Source organism: Panicum virgatum, chromosome 2K (genome assembly GCF_016808335.1).
Source record: "Panicum virgatum strain AP13 chromosome 2K, P.virgatum_v5, whole genome shotgun sequence".
NCBI classification, from domain to species: Eukaryota; Viridiplantae; Streptophyta; class Magnoliopsida; order Poales; family Poaceae; genus Panicum; species Panicum virgatum.
Window position 1 is genome coordinate 50227487 of NC_053137.1, and position 16850 is coordinate 50244336.

Below are 16850 nucleotides of genomic sequence, written 5' to 3' on the forward strand. Positions count from 1 at the left end.
GAGCAGTGAGATGAACTGGGCATGAACCTCCGTTGCCACCTTGAGGGCGCGGACGCTTGCCATGCGCATTCTGTCCTCCAGCCGCTGCAGCAGCAGCTGGTGCCGTTGCTGCAGCGACTGGACCCCCGGGATGTGGCTCCCCGTGACCCCGGTTCTTGTTCTTCTTTTTCTTGCCACCGCCCTGGACGGTAACTCCGGAGCCACCAACCTTGGCGTCTCCGTCTTGGTGGGCTGAGTGCCATGCGCGGCCCTCAGCAGCCCTAGCACACTTGTCAGCCAGGGAGAAAAGCGTGGTAACGCTTTCCACCTCGTGTGTCGCCAGTTTCTCGAGCATCTTCTCATCACGTACCCCCTGATGGAAAGCAGTAATGATAGATGCGTCAGAGATACGAGGAATGGTACCCCGTACCTTGGTGAAGCGCGAGATAAATGCCCGGAGCGTCTCTCCAGGTTTCTGCCTCACGGCGTGGAGGTGGGCCTCCACACCATGCTGCTGGTATGCACTGGCGAAGTTCGCAGTGAACCTCGCACAGAGCTCCTCCCAGGACTGAATCGTCCCAGGAGTGAGGTTCATGAGCCAAGTCCGGGCTGGCCCAGTCAAGGCTACATGAAAGTAGCTCGCCATGACAGCGTCGTTGCCACCAGCTGCTGTGATGGCGGTAACGTACACCTGCAGGAATTACGACGGATTAGTGGTACCATCGTACTTCTCCGGCAGGTGCGGGCGGAACTTGGACGGCCATGCCACCGCGCAGAGGTGATCCGCCAATGCGGCGCAACCCACCCCAGCCACCGGGGTGCCCGCCTGTATCCGAGCGTTTCTCGGAGGCTTGGGTGTCGCTGCATCCAAGTCGGCGTTGAGGTTGCGGCCCTCGATGTTGAGGCGGCGTTCTCGCGCCCTTTCCACGGAGATGCGGGCGTTCTCACCCGCGCGCCTGCGGTTGAGCTCCGCCCGCAGGTCTTCTATTCATGCACCCCTCACTGTGTGGGAGCGCATGGATGCCAACGCACCGCCCTGGCGCCGGTGGTAGTGTACCACCGCATTGCCAGGCGGAGGTCATTGCCCAGTCCTTGCAGAACTGGGAGAGGCCTGAGCCAGATGGAGGAGACGGTCAACGTCGTCCCGCCATTGCCTCATGGCGTCTGGCGAGGCTACAGTAGCCGGAGGGTTGCGAAGCAACTCCCTAGCTGCCGCCAGCGCTCCGCCGCTCGCAGCTTGTGAGGGGGCCCTTGTCGGGCGCCCTGACTCTTGCCGACGTGCAGCGCGCGCCGCTGTCGACGGTGGCTACTCCACGGGCACGGTTGCCCCTGGCGCAGAAAGGCGAGAGGCGTGTGGCGCGGATGATGCCACACCCTCCGTCATCTCCAAGTCGTTGTCGTGGTGGGAGTGCTCGACCACCCGAACCATGGAGATGAGCAAGAGATGAACTAAGACCAGCTAAAGCCCCCCTACCTGGCACGCCAAATGTCGTGGTGTGCAAACCCACAGCCGGGTGGCGTAGTGCACCCGCCTAAACCCAGAGGGTGAGTACTCGGGGGTTAGCTAGGAATAATCCAATCTCGGTGGAAGAACACGATGAACACAACAGGTTTAGAGTGGTTCGGGCCGCCGGAGCGTAATACCCTACGTCCACTGTATGTTGTATTGCTTGTGCTCTCAAGAGGTTGAGAACGGGATTGTTTGGAGTGAACCCGAACATGTGTTGTGTCTTCCCTTGGCCTTTTTTTGAGCATAGAGTGTGCAGCGAGCGCCTTCCTTTTATATCTCAAGGGAGCCGCGTACATGGCCATTGAGTCCCCGACAGGTGGGCCCAACGATGTAGTATAAAATAACATACTGTACAGACATTATGGCGCTGCAGGCGACGGAGATCTCATTCCTGAATTTCCTTGCTCTTCCCGTGGGCATCTTCCGTCCGGCATAGCCATGCCCTGTCTTGTCGAAACGGCGCCAGGGCGTAGCTTGCGGCGTAGCCTGCCGCGTAGCTGAACGGGCCGTGTAGCTTGCGGCGTAGGTGGTATGATGAAAAGGTGCTGTGCCGTCGTATCCATTTAATGCGGCAGACGGGCTCTGCGCGGATGCGGCGCATGCGGCTGCACTGTGTACCTCGGTAATATGCGGTCTACAGTGAGGCATGACAAAAGCTGCCCCGCGTGTCGGGACGGCAGAACACGCCTCAACCACCCGCATTGAATGCGGTGGGTGGGCGAGTCTTCCAGCGGAAGACTCGCGCCCGCGCCTGCGCCTGCGGGACACGTGGCGCCCCCGGACCCCGCTCCGGCGGTGTATTGGTTCTACGCGCGTGGGAGGTCCGGATGGACGCGGGGAGATCCCGGACCCCTATGGGGGGTCCGCGCCCTCGGCTGTTGGCGCGGAGCTTCTCCTCCTCAGGGACACGTGGCGTCACCGGATCCGTTCCCAAAGCGGGGAACGGGTCCGGGGCCGTTGGCCCGGTGAGGCGAGAGCCTGACCCCCCGGGCCCGGCTGCTCCGCTCCTTAGGGTGTTGTTATGGATGACTACGCGAGACCTATCTTGCTGTAGTCGTGATCTACAGGGTACCGACACCGACGAAGAAGAGCAATCCAGAAAACTTGCCGCGAGTACTCGAGACAGCCAAAAAGGCAGTAGTCGTAGTCCAGCACGGACACGGTGAAGGGTTGGGGTTTTGTTACAAAGTCGGGCCGGTTCGGGCTCCAACCTGCTGGGGCAATGGAGCGCCCGGCAATGGACTGGCTGGCTGGGAGCGGGGGCTCGGCCTTGGCCCATAACTAGACGTATAAACGGCCCTTTTTTACTTCCTTTCTTCTTTTTTATTTGATGAATTTTCAGAGAGCGGGATTTTAATATGAGGTCACAGAAAACTTCCTGGAAAAAAATGCCATTCCAATCTGAAGGTTACAGAGCATCTCCAAGAATTTGCCATATTTTACTTGGCATATCTTGTGTTTTGCCAACTTCTAAAAAAATATGCCAAGTAAAAAAAGAGCTTATCTCCAACAGTTTAGCATAATTCACTTGTCAAATCCAGATCTAACTTACATCAGGAACCCTGAGAGAGAAACAAAATTATATTTATGCCCTTCCACCTCTTGAAAACTTAAATCAGAAACCCTTCTCTGTTATTTATTTCTTTTTTCATCCTCCCACCTGACTAGAAACCACGATGCCAACCGCGCGCCGCGCTCGTATATTTACGCGCCGGAGGCTGGTTTTTCCCAAGTTGCCAAAAATTGCCAAGTCTTTTGCCAAACTGTTGGAGGAGTATTTTTAATGTTTTTGCCAAAAATCAAAGATGGCAACTCGATTTGCCAAACTGCTGGAGATGGTCTTATGCACGCACATCACGCTCACACGATGCCGGCGTGTGAAGCTTGAATTTTCGCAGTAGCATTCTCCCATTCAGCTAATCGAGATAAGCCACAAGGACAGATACAGTGAAGAACAAGAACAGAGATAGCCTTAACTTGAATTCAGATCTCACAACACAACTACAGCACGAATTTTCGCCCATTTGCAGAAGCTCGAGTACTGTTGGGAATTGGGATATCTTATTAGCATATTTGGCAAAAAAGAATCAACCCTTTTATTCATCGTGAATTCGTGATACAGATACACAGGTACAATTGGGGCGGGGCAAATTCACTGAACATCCACTGACTGCCAGTCATGGAAAGACAGCTTGTCGATGGTCGACGGCCTGAAAAGGATGGGGTTGACGTCCCAGCCTTTCAGGCTTCCTCTCGCCCATCTCATCCTTACGTTGTCGATCTCCAGGCCAGAGACGTGCTCCACCATCATGCCACCAGTCTTATGCTTCACCATCTTCTCGCATCCAGGTCTGTAATCATACAGGCCTCCCGTGTAGTTTGTCCAACGCTTGTAGGTCAGGTCGACATTCTTGAATTTCAGATTGCGGAGCAGCCCGTGCTTTGATCCAGCCAGGAAAACTCCATTTTCTGATACTGATGAGATGTTGATGAATCTTATGTCTGAAATGGTACCTTCTTTCGAATCTGGGTGCCTTGGGCAAGTTGTGATGTAGATTGGTTCGGCTCTTCCCCACCATAAAGGATGGTAGTATCTGGTGCTCATTTTAATGTTTGAAAACAGCACATCACTAACATTTCCTGCAACACTTACACAGATCAAAATTAAGAGAAGCTAGTCCACAAGACATAGTTCAACATACAAATTTTCAGGCCCTAAAGCAATCTGTATCTATAGTACGTCAAGGCATTAGAGAAGTACAGATGAGGTTCAGGTTGCCCTAAAACTGTCCTTCAGACTTTCTTTAAACACTATTACTGTTCTAGAAGGGTTAGAAGTTGAAAAAGAAAACAGTAAGGTTTTATACACTACTTGTATGAATACACACTGACAATTGCAAGCACAGATTAGTACCTCCATCCCGGATCTGCATCCCAAGTCCTCGATGTGAATCAACTATTGTAATGTTGTTGAAGACCAGCTTATTGAAGTTGAAGTAGCTTGCACTTCCAAACTTGATAGCACAAGATTTAGTCCGGATCCAACAGTTTGTGGCTGTCAAGTTGTAAACGGGCCCAGTGGATGACTTTGGGCATAAAGCATCATCTCCAGTGTCTATGTGGCAATCAGTTATAACGGTGTTGTTAGAATCCGTAATGTCAATGCCATCATTGTTGGGACTCTTAAAATCCCCAAATATAGACACATTGCGGATCACTGTGTTGTCACATCTGACAAGGTGAAGACTGCAAGCAATGCAAGTGTAGAGCCTGTTAATTTTGACCAAGTACACTGAAAAATAAACACACTCTATTTCTACTAATTCTATGTCCTAACTAGGAAAACATACCAAGATAAGTTATTTCCCACAATCGCAAGAACAAGGGCAGCAGAGCAAAAGCTTGTTGATTCTAGCATATTTGGAATGGAAAAAAATCAGGAAGGCTTGTCTGTACCAGTTCACACTTAGGAGAGTACTGTATGGCAAGGTTCTAAAAAACGCTAGACGCTAGACGAACGCTTGCCTATGGTTTAGAGTTTTTTGTGATTAAACGTAGATTGAACATGATTAAACGTGTGTTGTGATTAAATGACACTGTGATTAAACGCAACGCTTGGCCACCGTTCAGCATTTAATCAAGATTAAACGACGTTTAAAAACGTTTTTTAGAACACTGCTGTATGGTTTTAGCAGTGAAATTAGCAGCTATCTGTATGTCCCCTGAATCGACCAATGAAGTAAGGGATCACGAAATGATTACCACCAGTAGGCAGGCTGGTTGAGTGTGATGTCGTGGATCCTAACATCCTTGGAGTCAATGAAGCCGACGAGCCGCGGCCGGCACTCGTCGCCCAGGCAATCGCCGGTGGCGTTCCAGCTCACCATGACGTTCTTCACCTCGCTGGGCGTGACCACGAACGCCTCGCCCTGGCCGTTGATCTCGCCGCCGCCCGTGATGCCGGCCCCCGTGGTGTTCTCGGCCAGGACGACGTACCAGCGGCGCGATTCGGGCGGGTAGTCCGCCTGCCTGGTCCCGCCCAGCAGCCGCGCGCCGGGGGCCACCTCCAGCACCACCCGCGAGCGGAGGTGGACGGTCGCCGTCAGGTAGTCTCCCGGCGCCGGGAGGAGGACGCGGCCCCCGCCCGCCGCCGCGCAGGCGTCCACGGCGGCCTGGATCGCCGCTGTGTCGTAGCGGGACCCATCCCCAACCGCGCCGTAGTCAGCCACGGAGAAGACACGGCTGGACCGTGCGGCCGGGACTGCTACTGCCAGCAGCACCAGCAGCAGCAGCAAGGGCGGGGCCGCGAACTGAAGCGGTGGAGACGCCATTGCGACTTCTGGCTCCGAGAAATCAATAATTACTCTCTTCTTCTCCTCTGGGCGCTATCAAATTGGAATCTTTGCGGCTTGGAGGTTGGAGGATCATGCGCGGCGCTGGAATAATTGCACGAAAGCTGCTCGAAGTTGTTTGTTTTCTTCAGCTGGATCGGATCGGGGTTCATGTCGCCGTCGCGAAGATGTCTTGGAATAGAAAGGGTTGTTCCGAACGGATGACGGGTGGGGTTTTTTTTTGTTCGGATTGACTGAAGCCTTGACTCATCCATTAAGCTAGTAGCCAGCGGTAAGGTATTGCAAAATTTGATCCAATTTTAAGCTCTACTATAGAACAAGGTACGTCCACATTATAAATTCAAAGTTCTAATAGACATCATACCGGAAAATGTCACTCCCAGATTTGCTTCCATGCTTATTAAAGTTTATCTATAATAAAAAGTTTAATTTATAGTTGTCGGAATACATTATTGATATATTGAGAATTCCATATATTCCAAATTTATTATAGGCTTGGGAGATTCATTTGGATATACGATATCATATTCAATTACAACTCCTAACAATATTGATTAGGCCTAAGCATCATAAAATTCTCTATAGTTTTGCACTCTTTGTTACTAGTCTCAATAATTTATACATTTATTTATCAAGTGAATAACTGAATTCTTTATTACCGTGACTCAGAAAAATACCTAACAGCATTCACCACAACTACTTCAAAAGTGAGTAATGCGAGATTGTTTCACAAACATCAACATGAGGGCACACTGTAATACCTCGATACAATAAGATCTGTTAATTTTTAATGTAAATCCAATTGTAAGATGGAAAACCTTAACCAAAATCGTTCCTCTTACAGAAAATTTGTAAAAAAAAAAATCCTGGAAGGAGACTCGTACTTTCCAACCTACTCTTTTTTTCAGGTGAAAAACTACAGTCGAAACATACCCATGGCTGAAAATGTGAAATAGTTAGTACTAACATGGCCCCAATGAGGCATAACATGGCCTGAGGGCCCAACACGGCCGCAAAATTGCCAGCCCATCCAAGACCCAGTTTCTGAGTTCCTCGTCTTCATCATCCGTTGTTCATCGTCAATCCCCTGTGCTGTGACCTGTGACTGTGAGCGAGCCGACGAATCCGGCCGGAGTCCCCTCGTCCCTGCAGCTGTGCAGCCCAAGCCTGAACACCGAACAGAAGAGGAGGTCTGTGCGCGAAGCAGCGCCCCGACTCCCGAGCCCCCGACCGACAGTGTCATGCGCGAGCCTGCACAAGCCTCCAATCTTCTCCGCCGCTCCAGCACCTGGAGCCCTAGAGGCAGCTTCCAGTAATCCAGTTTTGGCTCTCGTTGCAGCTTAAATTTCTCCGTTTTCCTTCAAAAGAGATCTCTGTTCGATTTGCCAAATCGGAGGACCAAAGGTATAAATCGATTCTCTCTACCTGTTGCCATTAATTTCCGCTCTCTTTAAACCTCTGTTTCTGAAAGTAATATCTGTATTCCCTCGTTGCTAAGTGTTAGATTGAATCATAAATTCACCTCCCATTTGGATGGTTCCATTTTAGCCTTAGGGTTTAGGGGTTTATGTGTAGTAGGCTACCTAGACGGCAATTGCAGTGTATAGCTGGTGGTTAGCTGATGATGTGCCTTTGTATCTGCCATCACCCATTAGGGATAAGGCAAAGTCTTGGTTCAGGGCATTGTGTACGAGTTTGAATGAAGGATCTGGAGGTTGTTGTCCTTGCTTGATATGTTTGGGATTTGAAAGGACTATTTTTGTTTTAGCACATTCTGACTCCTGATAAGTTATTGTAAAAAAAAGACTCCTGATAAGTTCAAAAGATGGCATGGAATTAAATCCTCTATGAAAGTGTAAGAGCGAAAGGAAAAATGTAAAAAAGTTTGCACTTGTTCAATATAGTGAGTAACATAGAGAACACTGATCTTGTTGTTTCTGCCCAAATGAAATGGTAGCTTGCTAAAAGTTTGGTGTCACTGGCAGCCCTAAGTCCTTGATGCTTGCAACATCTTGTATATTTATTTATTTTCTTAACTGATATCTGTTTCCTAGAAGTCATCTAAAGAAGCGCTGAAATTTAATTTTAACCTCCAGTTGTCGCTACAAATAATTGTCATTGAAGCTGCACTGAAATTTACCTTTGATATTCTTCAGTTGTCACCGAAGCATATCACAAATCTGCCTTGTTATCTTTATTTCTATTCGACACAACATCTTATTTATCTATAGAAATGATATCATGTTCCACTAATAATTAATATTAATTTCCCATATATGCATACTTTCAGTTGCACTTGGAACTACTTAAAGGGAATGCTTCTCAACACACCTAGTATTTCCTGGCGGTGTTGTACTTCATGGAACATGTATTCTGAGTCTAGGAAGTTACCAGGATGGTTGACTCAAAGAGTTGATTTATGGAATTCTTCGTGCTCACAAACACTGAGGCATTACGCCATGATAGGTTCAGTTAAGAAGAACATAAAGTCATTTAATCTGCAAACTACAGCATGTTCTGTCAGTTTAGGGCGAGAGTCGCAGTGCAAACTATCAACAAGAAGCCAAATCCGAAGTGTAAAGTCAGATGTACTATCACATCACAAGTTTTCTATTATAAGTTGGCGTTTGGGAAGTATGCCACGAAAAATAGGAGGTTTAGCCTCTGGACAAGGTTTTGCAGTGTCTGGGATGGCAAGTGCTGAGGGTCCTGTGAACAACAACATTGATGGCACCCAGCCCGCTGAATCATCATCAAATTTATCTCATGGGAAGAAAGTTTACACAGATTATTCTGTCACTGGTGAGAGTGAAAACGATTCCTTTCTCTTTTTTTTTAAATGCAATATGTCATTGGTAAAAGTGGAATATCAAATAGTCATTAATAGTTGAACCATATGACCTGCAGGTATTCCTAGAGATGGAAGATGTTTGTTTCGTTCTGTGGCACATGGTGCATGCATTAGATTAGGGAAACCCATACCTAATGAGGATCTTCAGAGAAAGCTAGCTGATGAGTTGAGAACAATGGTATGCATACAATATTATGATGTCAGATTCATGCTTTTGATTGCAAAAGTTCTTAAGCAGCAAGCTAAATGGTGATTCCCATCATCTGAATTCCGTGTCTAAATTTTTCTTCCTTTAGGTTGCTGATGAGTTTATCAAGAGACGAGCAGAGACTGAATGGTTATTTTCTCTATTTGATAACCATATAATTTTTTTTCCATCTAAATAAATAGTGTCTTGCTTATTCTTTATTTTGACATTTTTTCCAGGTTCATTGAAGGGGACTTCGATACATATGTCTCTCAGATTAGAAAGCCACATGTTTGGGGAGGTGAACCAGAGTTATTCATGGCTTCGCATGTTCTTCAGTGAGTGTTAGTTGTGATCTCCTAAGATTTTCTTACTATTTGTTACCTAGCTAAAGCTGTGTGCAATGTTTAAAATAGCGGACTAAACCATTTAACAGTTAATGTTTGTAAAGGCTAAGAAAGGCTATAGCGGGTTATAGTCTAGGTAACCCATTTAGCGGTTAAGTGTCGAGAGATTGGCACTCCTAACCTTTACATTGGCTTCTGAGCAACTATACCAAAATAGTGTGATACGACTTCTTCCGTGGACCCTTTACCCACACTACATGAGCGTATTACACGAAGAAGACCTTCACCTAGACACTAATATAAGATACCAACTCTATATAGAAACTCAACTCTTTATTCACTATACTTAGTACAACACAATACTTACACTTTTTGTGTGGCCACCCTATCATGACACTACTACACTACATGATAACCTTGTCATCTTTTACTTGAGACCTCTTATGCCATGGTATGATAAGAGAGGAGGGGAGCATCCCTATTTATAAGACTTCATGGTTTATATGATTTTGCCATATGTCCATATTCTACACACTTTTTTACAAAATATCTAACTCTAGAATTTTCTTCATATTTATCTAAACATATAAATATATAATTTTTTTAGTATTTCATATTTCACCGTGAAATATGGTAACCATGGTTTATGCATACTCTCCAATCTTCTGGAAACTTCTCACAATTATGCATTTCTACTTCAGCACCGTGCATAAATTTATGAGTATTTTTGCATATAAACATGAAATCAAGAAAATTTTATGTACCGAAGTATGTCTTGAGCATCATTTCCTCATTACATCATTGACGAAACACTAAATTTTGTGAAAGATGAAGTTCAATACTAAACTAACAATAAATAAAGACTAATTATATGGTTTAGCTGACTGAGTAACCCTTAATTTAGCAGCTATAGCGGAATTTAGTCAACTATTAGCAGATTTAGTCTTTTAGAGCTAAGAGGTGGATATCTAGCTTTCTCCTCTATCAAAGACTATAGCAGGCTATAGGCTATAGCTGTGGCTATAGCCGGCTATTTAGAACCTTGGTTGTGTGGGATAAGTTGGTTAATCCATACTTCTTTGTTGCACTAATGATTCTTTAGCACCATATTGAATTCTTGGAAGTATAATTCAGTTCTTAGGTCAGTTCTTAGGTGAAAGAATCTGCCACTTTGAAGCCACCCATACTTCTTTGCTGTACTAATGCTTCTTTAGCACCATATTGAATTCCTGGAAGTATAATTCAGTTCTTGGGTGAAAGAATCTTCCACTATCGTTCAAGCAATATATTTGGCATTTTTATTTGCAGGTTGGCTTCTTTATATTTGTTTGTTTGCCATAACCATGACACTGCATTTGCAGGATGCCAATAACAGTTTACATGCATGATAAAGAAGCTGGTGGTTTAATAGCACTAGCTGAATATGGCCAAGAGTATGGGACAGAAGCTCCCATCCAAGTTCTTTATCATGGTTACGGCCATTATGAAGCTCTGCAGATACCGGGAAAGGGTGGTCCAAGGTCAAGATTGTAACATTTGCAGCTCAGCTTTCTGATGGTAAGTTTTATGCCCGATACCTTGGTCCTTTCTTCCTTTAAAACATGTTCAAATGTCATCAGAGTTTGAGTTTGTAGCCAAGATAGGAGGTGTTGCCATGCTGGCTCTTCCATTGCTTGTGTAGACTTATACTGAACTTTATAGGTTACTTCCCTTTGCAGGCAGAGAGACACCGGCAGCAAGTTAAGATCGACACTGCTGTGCTTTTGTGGCGAGGAACAGATAGCCAGAATTTGGCATATACCTGGAGCTGGCAAAGGAACGGAGATCTCTGTTCAGCATCTGAAGATTACCTTACTGTTGATTTCTGTTGCAGTCAGAAGCTGCATATAGCTCCCTTGGCTATACAGAGTTCTTGTCAGATATTTCTTTTTTTTTTGTAGATTAAGGAACTATCTCGGACTTCTCGTGTTCGCCGAAAGCTATTTTGAGTTCAAACCACATTTTGAGCCAGTACTGTGAAACCGACCAAGCTTTGTAGGACCTGACACGGTCATCATGCAATGGCTGGAAGTATAGATGTACGAAACGTGAAAGAAACCCAGCTCCGGCGCCCCGCCGTCGCATCTTCCGGCCGTTCCGGCAAAACCGGCGAGCCGCAATCCCAGAATCCCCGGCCAGAAAACTTAACACGAAACCGCAGCCCGTCGCAGTTACGCTCGCCATCGACACCAACGCACCGGCGGGAGTTTCTTTAACCCCGTCACCGGCGCGCGACACCCTGGTAACGCGCTCACATGCCGCTGTCGGCACGGGCAGGTGCAGGGGGGCACCCGATCAGATCTCGCCGTGCCCCGGCGGCCGGTGTCCCATGCTGCCATCCCTGACGCGCCTGTACGGCGGGGGTTTCTGGGCGCCTGCGCGCCGTTTTTTTTATTTTTAACCTTTTTTGGTTAATATTTTAAAAATAACTTCTTTCAAAATTTATTTGCATCACGTAACTCTTTTGGTCACGCCGACCCACGTGTTGCGACGGGATAACGTTGTCGCGCCGACGCATGCGGCGCGACAAAGTGCCACGCACAGGAGAATGACGTGGAGGTGGATCTTGTCGCGCCGGCGGCGAAGGCGCGACGGCGCTGTCGCGCCAAATAGAGCGGCGCGACAGGGGCGACTTCCCAGCGCAGCCTCTTCCTCTCATCCTTTCTTCTCTACGAGTACTTTGCGCGCGCCTTGGCGCACCTAGCCATCATTAGATTAAAGTTGAACGACATTAATATATAAATGTAGCATTAGCGTGGTATGTCTATATATATTAGTAGGCACATATAATAGTACAATTATTTTTCATGTGCAATACACAGCTATATCTTAGTACAGCCTATTATATCTTCCCGCACAGGCAATGCTGAATGTCAAGTCTTTGGAATGGTTGTCCTACTCCTGATCTGCAATAATTGCAATTTAACTTGAATTAGTGATAACTTGATGTCAATTGCAAGGTATCAAGGTAGGAGCAGGTGATGGCATATGGCAACCTTTTTTCCAATTTAGCTTAGTGCTCTAAGCATTGGCATGGTTTTGCTTTGGTCTTGTTTTCCTAGACAAAACCAGGCATTATATATTCAGATTAGATGGTATACTAAACTGAACTTATACACAATAGCACATACTAATATGAAAATTTCTCAGAATAGGAAGTAATCAAGAGCAGCTAACATTGTTAGTAGATATCACGGATAAATAAAAGCAAGAAGGAAGAGAAGCTTACCAAAATGCAGAGCTTTTAGCTGGAACCATTTTTTCCCTGAAGCATCAGTGGCAAGCTTCAAATTTAACAGACAAAAGGAAGCAAGGAGCATTCTATAAAGAAATTTCAGCTGGACACCGGTCTAATCATTGATCCGTTACAATTTTTATCAATCATAATAAAGGAAAAAAGAACGCTAAATATGCGCAATAAACTCACCTGGCCTGAAGGAGGGAGGAGCAACAAATGCAATAATTCTACATTTTGCTAGTTTGCTACTCAACATCATTAATTCATTATATGTAACATATAAGAAACAGTAACACATCTTTTTTTTCAAAAAGGAAGGACTTCTTAAATGTGCCTACTACTTACCTTGCAAAATTTATGTCCTTACCATGTGTGTTATTTTAGAGTGACAAGGTTAGTGAATTGAAGTTCCTATGCTACTTCGGATACATCAACTTATCTAAGAGATGGCTTCATGAAACTGAACCAATCTTTTTTTACCCCAAATAATTAAACTTGGCATCGAAAAATCAAGCATAAAGAAAACCTAAAAAGTTCATGAATCTCTTACTGCAGTAGATGAAACTAACCAAAATCCTTATAGAGAGCATGTCATTGCAAAAGGCTTTGAGAACTAATCTTCAATAAGATTCAGTTGAGCACTGATGCAAAAAGAATTTCTAAACCAGAGGATCACAAGAGATCTGGTCAAAAACTACAACTGACGCAGTTTAGCCGCCCTAAATTGGCACCAAAGCCTAGAGAAGGCCATCATAGGCTATATTCTGTTGTGTGCCTATTTCTAAATCCACTTTAACTGAATGAACACTAATATTGAATGCCAAAAATTTAAGGATAACCAGGTTCTTGCAAGTTCACAAACAGGTCATTAGATCAAGTATAAAACATACCTGAAGCGAAGAACTGAAGCTTTCACTAATCACCATTTTAGCAAATGCATTATGCAGCAAAAGTCTGTTCTCCTAAACAGGACCATTAATCTTCAATTCAGGTAATAGGAATAAAATAGTAGGTTGGCAATAAAACCAAAGGAATAGACAAAATCAAACAACAATAATTATGCATGAATAACAACTTTCACTGCGTTGAACTCAGAGGTAATCTGATTCGCTGCTCTCAAAGTGATAGATGATTTTGTTGGTGCGCACGTAGGTGCAGTAGAAACCTGTAAATGTACAGAGATGATGATAAATGCGGGAGGCAATTACAATAAAAGGCATACATTTATGTGCTAATTAGTTCGAATAAATATAACCAAATCAGCAGAACATCGTATCTACACAAGAATTCTTCCAATTGAACATGTAGTTGGAATGCTAATACTTTTGTTTCTAAATCATATATTTTACTAAAAATGCAACAACACAGAGAGGTCTATCGAAACCTATGAAAGTGCTTATTTAAACCATAATATTTCCTTTTCACCATTCCAGTAAACAATTAATGTAAAAAAGTATTAGTTCAGAGCATTAGTAAACTTTCTTTTGTATTTGATGCAACAGTTTAGGAAGAAATGTCCTCAAAAACATTGTTGTATAGATAGAATAAATATAACCAAATCAGCTGAACATCGTATGTACAAAACAATTCTTCCGATTGAACATGTAGGTGCAATGCTAATACTTCTGTTTCTAAATCATATATTTTACTGGAAATGCAACAACACAGAAAGGTCCATCGAAACCTACAGAAGTGCTTATTTGAAGCATAATATTTCCTTTTCAACATACCACTAAACAATTAATGTAAAAAGAGTTCAGAGTATTAGTCAACTTTGTCTTGTATTTGATGCAATAGTATCAGTTTTTCCCTCCCGGAGGAAGAAATGTCCTCGAAATTATTGTTGTTTAAATACCCAACGTACTCTGTTTTAACCCTTTTCTTTTTCATTTGGAAAGTAACTCTGAATCCAAATGTTTTAAACAAAACTGGGAGTTCAATTAATAAAAAACGAAATACCATCAGTATCCCCTTTGAATGTGTCCAGTTCTGTGCACTTATGGGGAAAAATGTACGAATTTATGGATTAAAATAACAACGTCAGAGAGACTTGTGAAGTCACTTTCGACGAGACTGCACCATGCAATTCTTCTGTCTTTGAAGTTGCAGGAGATGATGAGGTCGGCACCTCCATCATTGAAGATGAGCAGGAAGAAGCTGTAGATGGCGAGGCTGGGGCTAACACGCGTGCTGTGGACCCAGCTATCTCTGCTACGAGCTCGGACGATGACGACGGCCCCGACCCGACTACGTCTACTTCCCGGGGGTGTTCGAGGAGGTGACTTAGGCTACACCAGCTGCACCTGAGGAGACACCAGCTTTGGTTGAGGAGGAGGCGACATCGACACGAGAAGCACCGCGACACATTCAGCGTCGCCATCCACCTCAGCAGATGCTAGTGATCTCAACGAGCGAGTCACCAGGTCCAAGGTAACAAATATCGCTAGCTTTACTCATTCAGCATTTGTTGCCTCTTTTGAGCCCAAGGATATTGGACACCCTCTTTCTGATTCTAATTGGGTCAATGTCATGCATGAGGAACTTGAAAATTTTGAAAGAAACCAAGTTTGGGTTTTAGTCGAGCCTCCACCTGCTTGTAATCCCATCGGAACGAAGTGGGTTTTCAAAAACAAGCAGGGTGAGGATGGTTTGGTTGTTCGGAACAAGGCTCGTCTTGTTGCCCAGGGGTTCTGCCAAAAAGAGGGTATTGATTTTGAGGAAACTTTTGCCCCTGTTGCTCGTTTGGAAGCTATTCGAATCTTTCTTGCATTTGCTGCTTCCAAGGGTTTTAAGGTTTTCCAAATGGATGTTAAATCTGCCTTCTTGAATGGCTTTATTGAGGAAGAGGTTTATGTGAAGCAACCCCCAGGTTTCGAAAGTCCCAAGTTTCCAAACCGTGTTTATAAACTTCAGAAAGCTCTTTACGGTTTGAAACAGGCACCTAGAGCTTGGTATGATAGATTGAAAACCTTTTTGCTGGCTCAGGATTTTAAAATGGGATGTGTTGATAAAACATTGTTCCGCATGCGATCTGGCACTGATTTTCTATTAGTTCAGATATACGTGGATGATATTATCTTTGGTGGCTCTTCTCACGCTCTTGTCTCCAAGTTTTCTGAGCAGATGTCCAGGCAGTTCGAGATGAGCATGATGGGTGAGTTGCAGTTCTTCCTCGGGCTGCAGATCAAGCAAACTCCTCAGGGCACTTTTGTCCATCAAGTCAACTACACTAGAGACTTGCTACGGAAGTTCGACATGAGTGACTTGTCTCCTCAGCCGACTCCGATCAGCACATCTACAGCGCTTGATGAGGACTTGGACGGCGAGGTGGTGGACCAGAAGGAGTACAGGAGCATGATCGGCTCTCTCCTGTACCTGACGGCGACGCGACCGGACATTCAGTTCGGCGTCTGCCTCTGTGCGCGGTATCAGGCTTCGCCGCGCACCTCCCACAGGCAGGTGGTGAAACGCATCTTCAGGTATTTGAAATTCACCCCTGAATTTGGTCTTTGGTATTCTGCGGATTCTTCTCTGGTTTTGGTGGGCTTTTCTGATGCCGATTTCGGTGGGTGTCGGTTGGATCGCAAGTCGACATCTGGCACTTGTCAATTTCTCGGTACATCTTTGGTGTCTTGGTCCTCTCGCAAGCAGGCTAGCGTAGCGCTTTCTTCCACAGAAGCCGAGTATGTTGCCGCAGCTAGCTGCTGCTCCCAGATACTTTGGATGAAACAAATCTTGCAGGATTATGGCTTGAGTTTCGGTAGGGTTCCCATCTTTGTAGACAACATGTCAGCCATTAGCATTGCAAAGAACCTTGTCCTACACTCCAGAACCAAACACATAGATATCCGATTCCATTTCCTGTGAGATAACCATGAGAGAGGACACATAGACCTGATCTATGTCCCTTCAGAGAGGCAAACCGCAGATATTCTCACCAAACCGCTAGAGCAGGACACCTTTGCTCGCTTGCGAGGGGAGCTTGGGGTTTGTTACCCCTTTTGATTGCTGACTTTTCTTTGGTTAGCTTTATAGATTTTATTTGCTTGTCTTTGTTTTCTAGGTTTGGTAGTTGCATTATGCATATGCATTGTACATGTCTGCATTTTGCATTGTCTCACTTGCACTAGCATTCTTGTATACATTGCTATGATCTTCTAGTGCCTGCTAGTGTGAGTTGATAAACTTGATCATGTATAGTTTGCTCCTCTGTGTATATGACATCATCTGAGTTAAGCTATTTTGATTTGAAAATCTGAAAACATGATCACCCTGTCTTGGCTACTAGCATGTTAGGGCGTGTTGATATGCTTTGCTATCTTATTCATGCTAGTGTGGCTTTTCGTT

General features: G+C 45.2%; 2 protein-coding genes across 2 annotated transcripts; one reads left to right on the plus strand and one right to left on the minus strand.

The window, feature by feature from the left end:
• Positions 1–3532: 3532 nt before the first annotated feature.
• On the minus strand, positions 3533–6050 carry LOC120683036 (probable polygalacturonase). The gene is made up of 3 exons (XM_039965051.1): positions 5252–6050; positions 4404–4735; positions 3533–4129 (listed from the first exon to the last, which is right to left on the minus strand). Exons 1-3 carry the CDS (start codon positions 5818–5820, stop codon positions 3642–3644), a joined length of 1389 nt encoding a protein of 462 aa, XP_039820985.1. The 5' UTR covers positions 5821–6050; the 3' UTR covers positions 3533–3641.
• A 623-nt stretch (positions 6051–6673) lies between these two features.
• LOC120683047 (OVARIAN TUMOR DOMAIN-containing deubiquitinating enzyme 4-like) lies at positions 6674–11239 on the plus strand. The gene is made up of 7 exons (XM_039965063.1): positions 6674–7245; positions 8132–8643; positions 8749–8870; positions 8989–9029; positions 9119–9217; positions 10588–10783; positions 10945–11239. The coding sequence occupies exons 2-6, from the start codon at positions 8157–8159 to the stop codon at positions 10757–10759; spliced, it is 921 nt and encodes a 306-aa protein (XP_039820997.1). The 5' UTR covers positions 6674–7245; positions 8132–8156; the 3' UTR covers positions 10760–10783; positions 10945–11239.
• The last annotated feature ends 5611 nt before the right edge of the window (positions 11240–16850 follow it).

Excerpts from the sequence above, each read along its gene's own strand:
- LOC120683036 (XM_039965051.1), bottom strand. The coding sequence starts at position 5,820 with ATGGCGTCTCCACCGCTTCAGTTCGCGGCCCCGCCCTTGCTGCTGCTG. Across the intron at positions 4,736-5,251 it reads AACCAGCCTGCCTACTGGTG|TCTTCACCTTGTCAGATGTG; the intron begins GTAATCATTTCG and ends CATTGCTTGCAG. Across the intron at positions 4,130-4,403 it reads GATGCAGATCCGGGATGGAG|GAAATGTTAGTGATGTGCTG; the intron begins GTACTAATCTGT and ends TAAGTGTTGCAG.
- LOC120683047 (XM_039965063.1), top strand. The coding sequence starts at position 8,157 with ATGCTTCTCAACACACCTAGTATTTCCTGGCGGTGTTGTACTTCATGG. Across the intron at positions 8,871-8,988 it reads CTGATGAGTTGAGAACAATG|GTTGCTGATGAGTTTATCAA; the intron begins GTATGCATACAA and ends TTCTTCCTTTAG. Across the intron at positions 9,218-10,587 it reads ATGGCTTCGCATGTTCTTCA|GATGCCAATAACAGTTTACA; the intron begins GTGAGTGTTAGT and ends CTGCATTTGCAG.